The following is a 7,512-nucleotide window of genomic DNA, read 5'->3' as shown; positions in this document are numbered from 1 at the left end:
ACTTTTTTATTTTAAAAACAAACAAGCAAGCCCTGCCCAGATTTAAAAAGTAACGCAAAAGTAACGTAACGCATTACTATCCATAAAAAGTAACTAAGTAACTTGATTAGTTACTTTTTTTATGGAGTAACGCAATATTGTAATGCATTACTTTTAAAAGTAACTTTCCCCAACACTGGCTGGGACCCACATAAATATAGCCTAACCTCATCACCTTTATTCTTTATTCTTAACATCATAAAAAAAAAGCTCCTGATGATTCTTAACTATGCCGGTCTTGAGACTCTGCAGTACAGAGACAGAGTCGCTGCAAATTAAAGTTCTGCTTAACTTAGAATATTCGATCCATTCTAATGCCATCAAAATGGCAAACAGCTCAACAGCATATACACTCATATGATGCATATGATGCGATTTCAATTTTTCCTTTCTCTTTGGAGTGTTACAAGCTCTTGGTGCATAAGTAAAGTTGCTAAAGTTGCAAAGACTAAAGTCTCAAATCCAAAGAGATATTCTTTATAAAAGCCCAAATGTTCACGCAAAGAAAGAAGGCGTAACTTTTATTCTCACTGTAGTATTGTTGCCGCCGCCATATCCTGAAGACGCTGTGTGCTTCGTTGTGAAAGCGAAACTACTTTGTTTGGTCTTCCAAAAGAGGACGATATCCGCTTCGTCATGCCTAGAGCTGATCCGTGCTGGTCGCTGAGGAAATACAACAGTATGGTGAGGGGCGTAACATTTCCGTCTCACGCTTGAGGTATTCGGCCAATCACAACGCACTGGATAGCTGGCCAATCACAGCACACCTCGCTTTTTCAGACCGATGAGCTTTGTAAAAATCGACACGTTTCAAAAAGGTGGGGCATAGAGGAGAAACAATAATGTACAGTATGTGGAAAATAATGTGGTTTTTTTTACTTTAAACCGCATAAACACATTTCATTACACCAAATACACAAAATAATGTTCTTTTTAGCAGCATCATATGACCCCTTCAAGAATTGTTCTTATTTCTGTGCGAAATCTATACATCCATTGAGTTTTTATTCACTTATCTTTTGCTGGCACCTGAGGTTCTGAGGTAACCGATTAAACTGAATATGTAAAGTGCTGGAGAAAAAAAAACTGATCTTACCATTGTAGCTGTACCAAATGCTAACACTTTCTGAGGAACAAACCAATTGTTTCTCTGCCGAGGACATAGAAGACAATGCCACAATATAGCAAAGGAAAGCTGAAAGGTACAGAAGCATCATTGCTGTTCTTGTTTAATGAAACAGTGGCAAAATGTCTTTCTTTTAATGGGTTTTCTTCCTGAAAGCTGGGATATGAACAAATCACAAACTAATAACAATAGGACACAATGCATTGCATTATTGCAAAACTTCTCTTTTGGATTGAACCATGTTTTTTTCCCTTTAAGTACCTGGAAGTATGTGAACAAAGAAGTGCTGGTAAACAGAAGTTTGGCCACAAAATAAAATCTTACAGTAAATTCAGAGGATATTTGCATTTAAATGTAATTTATTTACACTTTCACAATTAAAACCATATTATGACTCTCCACAACAGTCCAGACTGAGACAATCACTTGATAATGTTAAATAAATTGCATAGAAAATATAACCTCTCTACCATATCACACACCACACACACAAAATCTATGACCCTAAACTTTTGAACAGTAAGTTTCTCTTCTGTTTGCTGGGATTTTCTTTACCTACAGCCCTCCCAACTGTCGAAAAATTGCATTTTTGCTACCAGTACTTTTTACTTGCACAGTGATGTTAAAACGTAATGTCAGCAGTCTTTCAGCATCATCAACAATGTTCACATCCACGTAAATCTCATATTCCCCCTGCAAAGGAAAACAAAACAACATTTGTTCCATAGCTTCCAAAGGACTACATTTTCATTTGTCATGTGCTTGTGTCCAAAGCAACACTGCATTTACATTTTTTTTTGTTTGTTTACTGGGAATCAAGACAACCATTACATTACGACTGTATACTAGTAAAGCTACATGAACGACTTATAAAATCTTGTTTATAATAAAATGGGTACAGCATTAGTCTTGAAATCTCACCTGAGGAGCCAAAAATCCTTTTCTTTTAAAATAAAACACAGGTTTCATGCAGTGTTTCTGAAACGAGGAAGTACTCTATCATATCCACAACCTCATCACTACAACAAAAGATAGAGTGCAATAAACATATTCATGTAGTACCTCCTTTGATGATGTAACAGATTTTGACATCCTCACAAGGAACATATGGCTGTGTGTACTCAAACCAGAGCTGACCTTTGACGTAAACACGAGCATGATAACCCGCGCGAGCAACTGTGAACACTGAATAACAAAAGTTTCAAAGTTAGAAAGGCAATATAAACAAGAAAAATGGCATTATACAGTTTTAATATAGCAAGCTCAAACATTATTCAAAGTTGCATGAAGCATAGATTGGGCTATATGCATTGTACTGTATGCACTTCCCACATGGAAAATTGATTATGTATTTTCCAGTCCTGGAAAATGAGACAAAATGTAACTTTTACTTGACTTTTTTATTTAAATTAAGCAAAACTTATATTTGTCCAATTATATTTGGATGATACATACGAATATATTATTTTCTTTAATATTATTATTACCATTAATAATAAACACTTTTAATTTATTTTTATATTCAAAACAGTTGAAACATTTTTGCTATGGTATTTAAATTGGTTCTGAAAATAATTTATTGTAATGTATAATTAAGAGCTTTATTATAGTTAAATCATAGCCATATACTGTACGATTTAAAGACTTCTGGAGAGAGGAATATATTACTTTAGGGTGTGATCCTTGTCTTTTAGTCTCACCATAATTAATAAAAAAATGTCCTAGAAAAATCTTTGAAGTCCTGAAAAATGTTCACTGAAAAAGAGTGGGAACCTTAATAATGTATATGCATTACTTAATGTAATTATTCAGAAGTATGCCTATTCAATTTCCATCAATTTACTTGGGATTACTGTATAAGTTATAACGTGCCAGGCCACTTCTTGAGAGCAGGGGGAACCAGTCACTGACAAGTAATACAATGGCCCTGATTAAAGAGAGAGCAAAGAGAATCATGGAAATAGTAAAAATGCCTTCTAACAATCATTGTGCATAACTTAGCACACATGTGTAGCTTAGAGGTAAAATCCTAAAAGGACATGGTAATGGGGCAAAATGAGATGGGAAGGAAATAATATTTCAATGTTTTTACATTCTCTCACAAAACTTTTGCATTCGCTCTCAAAACATTTGTGCTGGAAATACTAAGGTGGGAGGAAAAACTGTATTTCAATGCTTTTGTGAGAATGCAATAATCCTGTGAGAGAATGCAAAAGCAATTAAATATAATTTCCCCACCTATCTCATATTTTTTGCATCACCATTTCCATTTAGGGCCTCCGTATTCTAAGAAGACAGACTTTGTGATAATCTAAATGATCAATTATTTGTCAAATTAGTTATAAGTAATAGTCTTATTCCCCTATGTAAGCATCTGTGAAAACATCTTTCTTTTGCTGAAAATGATTTGAACCACAGAGTCTCTAAGCTGAAATGTCAAATACTAATACAGCCTTTGAATAGATCAAACAGAATAATTCAGCAATCAGTGTTGTATAACAGCAAATTAACAAATATATTATTCAACTCACCTTCGTAGCTGTACCAAAAGCTAACTTGCTCTGAGGAGCAGAATAACCTTCTCTCTGAAAAGACAGAGGACATACAAGGCAATCCCACGATATAAAAAATAAAAACTGAAGCATACAAAAACATCATAATTATTTTTTGTGAATAAAACTAGTAGATAAATATCTCTCTGTCTGAAATAACTAATAAATACTTGTCCGAAATTATTATAAAGTGTCAGAGTAATGCACTGCATTACTGTGAAACTTCCCCTTTAGATAGAGAGGTCACTGGATTTCCCCCTATAAATAGCACTGGATGTGAGAATAAGGAACTACTAGAAAATAGAAGTCAGACCATAAAATTAAATAATGAAACAAGCAAGGAATTTAGAGAGGGAGAGCAGATGGTAAATATGAATTTTCATTTATTTATTGTTGCATCACAACTATACTGGATGACATGCCAGCCTGCCAATATTTAATACATTACAGTAGTCCATGATGATGAAAAGACATTTTGGTTGTCCACGAACACTGGACAGATTTAGCTCGGACAAGTTAACTTTTATCTGGTTTGTTCAAGTCATCTGTGTCAAAAGAGAAGGGCCGGTCGTAACCCATGAGGTGGTTGTAGTCGTGGGGCAGTGGAAAAAGCATTGGGTTAACCAGCATCGAGTGTTTCTTGGCATAAAAACTGGTGAACATCCGACTGACATGGGGGATAACAACATGGCTCTGATGGAACACAGTCCGTTTCTCCACTAGAAGAGCGCTGTAAGTGATGGCCGTGTACATGTCTGTCTCCTTGTTGTGGTACAGACGAACTACATAGCCTTTGGTGATCAAGTGGAGGAGAACAGGTGTCATAAATGTGAAGAAACCTATAATGCCACAAAACGCCACCTGCAGTGCCAAGCTGTTTACACCAATGCCTGTTTTCATGAGGACATATGGCATCACACAGAGACTAAACATGCTGCTGGAGTAGGAGAAAAACTTCACACCTACAACAAGAGCATATTCAACTCATTAGATTATTTTAGAGGTATTTTACAAGTATAAATGCTGTATGTTCTATATGCCAGGTAATTTACCAAGGACAGCTTTTCCCAGGGTGCCTGTGTAGATCAATTCTCCATCTTTGGGCTGGACTGGTAAGGGTGTATACCATCTAACAGCACAATATGTCAGAACCTACAAACATTCAAATCTGTTAAGAGTAGCACTTCTGAAAAAAAAAAAACACTTCTCAATAAAGTGTAGATTTTTTTTTTTTTTTTTCAGATTTTAAATTAGAATTTTTAGATTGTTTGATTTTTTTTTCTTAGAATAAAATGAATGCACTTGTATTTTGAAACATAAAGTGCATTTTTAAAAGCTGCAAATGTTAAGCTTTTCGAGCACAATAAATATAATGTCAGAATCATTTTTTTAAAAATAGCACCTAAATAGATCATGTGGATGTACATGTGGATTTACATTTTCTTACATTTACATTTTATTTGTTTTTACATTTTCTTGTTATGTGTTTATACAGACAGGACAATTTCAATTTCTTTCAATTATTTTAGATAATAAAAATGGGTAAAATAAATAAATAAAATCATGTAAAGCAAAATAAAAAAAATACTAAACGTATTTTATGTTTTTGGACCCTGCAAATCTTTTTGGACTCTTCTCTGCTCATTCAAATGATGAAAACATAAATAAATAACCTGATTTTTTTTTGTCCAGTCAGCCATCTCGGTATGGACACAGTCTACATAAACAATTGTACAATGTACAGAAAGGTTAACATCAAATGGCATATTCGGTAGTCTTCTACTAGGTAACGTTACCTTTTTTGCATGGACTTTCAAAAATGACCTTCGGTTCTCATGCAGCAAATGTTCCTGCCTTCTTACGAGTAGAGCACGAGTGTGGCAAATATTCCCATTGTTGTGTAATGTCGGACGAACAGCAACTTGGAGGTTTCTGATGATCTGTTGCTGGGTTTTTGACAGACGCCGAAACCCCTGCAGAATCCCAAGCTGATACATTTTTTCATGTGGAGTTTTTCCACTTCCTCAGACAGCAACAGCAAGACCACTAAACACCGGAAGCAATTTGGTTTGTGAGCACATATGCAGTCCATCTAAAGATGGGCTACTCAAAAACCTCACAGGTGTGAAGAGGTATATATCGTACACATTACACTTGAAAGATACTTCAACCGAAAACACGCAATTCTTATGTGTTATTAATTATTAACACATATTGAGGACGACTCTTATTTTGTAATATCTATAACGGAAGGGCATCGATTCTCTGCCGAACAATTGTTTCCTGTTGTCGGCAGTGACAACAGAAGAAGCAGTAGCCAGAAGCTTATCGAAAAATTTTTCCCTGACCAGCTCGATCTTAGTTAGGTGAGACATTATATCGTGTATTTAATTATGACTGTTTAATCTTGATTCGTGTGAATGCTGTCTACTGGAATATTTATGGAAAAATACGATTTGTACGCTGTGCTTGAGCTAACTGACAAGTTAACTCATTGCCTATGATTTATTGTAGTGCATGCATGGCCCAGACTTTCACAGGACTAGTGGACCTGTTTTATTTTTGTGCCAAATGTCAATATAAATAACCGTTATTTTTCAATATAAAGTAGATTACATAGATATTTGGTTCTTGGCAAGCATTTTCATGAACATCTGTATATGCTGTTACTAACGTTGCATTATATTTTTTTGTGGGGTTAATTTCTGTTAATTTAAACCTGTGTTTTTCTTTTTAATATTTCAGAGACTGACAAGGGAAGGTGGTAAAAATGGGTAAGATATTTTAAGTTTTTGTAAACAAATTAATAAAGTACTTATCCTGGACCTAGTGAGTTTGTGTTATTGGGAGAATAAACCATGTGGTACTTTTAAAATCCATTTCTTAGATTAAAGGATGTAAATACTGTTTTTTTTCCCTGCACGATATTATGTTGTTGGCTTGAGCGTATGATCAAATTAATACATTTTAGATGGAGAAGAAAAAACCTATGGTGGATGTGAAGGGCCAGATGCCATGTATGTGAAATTGATCTCCTCTGATGGCCATGAGTTTATCGTGAAGAGAGAACATGCTCTGACGTCTGGAACAATCAAAGCTATGCTTAGTGGACCTGGTGAGTATTTGTTGAAAAAGAAATTAATAACAGTGGATTACGTTAATTTAAATGACATCTATCACTATTTTCTTAGATTTTAAATGATAAGTGCTGCATTGTTTATTTAGTATTATGTATTTTTTTATTATTGTTTTCCTTCTACTGTAGGATCCTTACTGACTTTTGCCCAACAGTAGTTATTCCACATTCTCTGTATTTCTTTAAATTTGATGTTTTACGTATTGTGTGTAATTTTTTTTTTTTGTGTTAATATTAATAAAGCATTAACGTGCTAGTAACATAGCTTTGTCTTTTTCAGGCCAGTTTGCTGAGAATGAAACAAATGAGGTCAACTTTCGAGAGATCCCATCTCACGTTCTTTCTAAAGTGTGCATGTACTTTACATATAAAGTCCGCTATACTAATAGTTCAACAGAGATCCCAGAATTTCCTATTGCCCCAGAGATAGCGCTGGAGCTTCTGATGGCTGCAAACTTCTTAGATTGTTAAACATAAAAAAGAAACACTCATATACACGTCTGGATGCAGAATAAATATGAAAAGCAAAATATCATTGGTTTATTTTATTGCTTTAATACATTTAGGTTTGCAAACAGAGATCTGGTGTGCTGAATTAGAAGTATAACTGTGTTTGGTCATTTGTTATATTAACCTGTAATACCCCGCCCCCCCCCCCC

General features: G+C 34.8%; 2 protein-coding genes across 3 annotated transcripts; one reads left to right on the top strand and one right to left on the bottom strand.

Annotated features, from left to right (window-relative positions):
- Positions 1-4,112: 4,112 nt before the first annotated feature.
- On the bottom strand, positions 4,113-5,790 carry LOC107686031 (transmembrane protein 70, mitochondrial-like). The gene is made up of 3 exons (XM_016482838.1): positions 5,514-5,790; positions 4,770-4,869; positions 4,113-4,679 (listed from the first exon to the last, which is right to left on the bottom strand). Exons 1-3 carry the CDS (start codon positions 5,712-5,714, stop codon positions 4,234-4,236), a joined length of 747 nt encoding a protein of 248 aa, XP_016338324.1. The 5' UTR covers positions 5,715-5,790; the 3' UTR covers positions 4,113-4,233.
- A 208-nt stretch (positions 5,791-5,998) lies between these two features.
- LOC107686033 (transcription elongation factor B polypeptide 1) lies at positions 5,999-7,506 on the top strand. 2 transcript variants are annotated; one of them, XM_016482840.1, is made up of 4 exons: positions 5,999-6,083; positions 6,463-6,491; positions 6,689-6,832; positions 7,134-7,506. In XM_016482840.1, the coding sequence occupies exons 2-4, from the start codon at positions 6,488-6,490 to the stop codon at positions 7,322-7,324; spliced, it is 339 nt and encodes a 112-aa protein (XP_016338326.1). In that variant the 5' UTR covers positions 5,999-6,083; positions 6,463-6,487; the 3' UTR covers positions 7,325-7,506. The 2 variants fall into 2 exon arrangements, with proteins under 2 accessions (XP_016338326.1, XP_016338327.1); XM_016482841.1 differs by having other exon boundaries at positions 6,000-6,078.
- Positions 7,507-7,512: the final 6 nt, after the last annotated feature.

The sequence above is a fragment of the Sinocyclocheilus anshuiensis genome, unplaced genomic scaffold (genome assembly GCF_001515605.1).
Source record: "Sinocyclocheilus anshuiensis isolate Anshui unplaced genomic scaffold, SAMN03320099.WGS_v1.1 scaffold930, whole genome shotgun sequence".
NCBI classification, from domain to species: domain Eukaryota; kingdom Metazoa; phylum Chordata; class Actinopteri; order Cypriniformes; family Cyprinidae; genus Sinocyclocheilus; species Sinocyclocheilus anshuiensis.
The sequence above is the reverse complement of the archived record's forward strand: the minus strand, read 5'-3'. Positions and strand labels throughout refer to the sequence as shown.

Coding starts and splice junctions, on each gene's coding strand:
- LOC107686033 (XM_016482840.1), top strand. Junction 6,833..7,133: donor AGCTATGCTTAGTGGACCTG/GTGAGTATTTGT, acceptor TGTCTTTTTCAG/GCCAGTTTGCTGAGAATGAA.
- LOC107686031 (XM_016482838.1), bottom strand. CDS start 5,714: ATGTATCAGCTTGGGATTCTGCAGGGGTTTCGGCGTCTGTCAAAAACC. Junction 4,870..5,513: donor TGAAAGTCCATGCAAAAAAG/GTAACGTTACCT, acceptor GAATGTTTGTAG/GTTCTGACATATTGTGCTGT. Junction 4,680..4,769: donor CCTGGGAAAAGCTGTCCTTG/GTAAATTACCTG, acceptor CTCTTGTTGTAG/GTGTGAAGTTTTTCTCCTAC.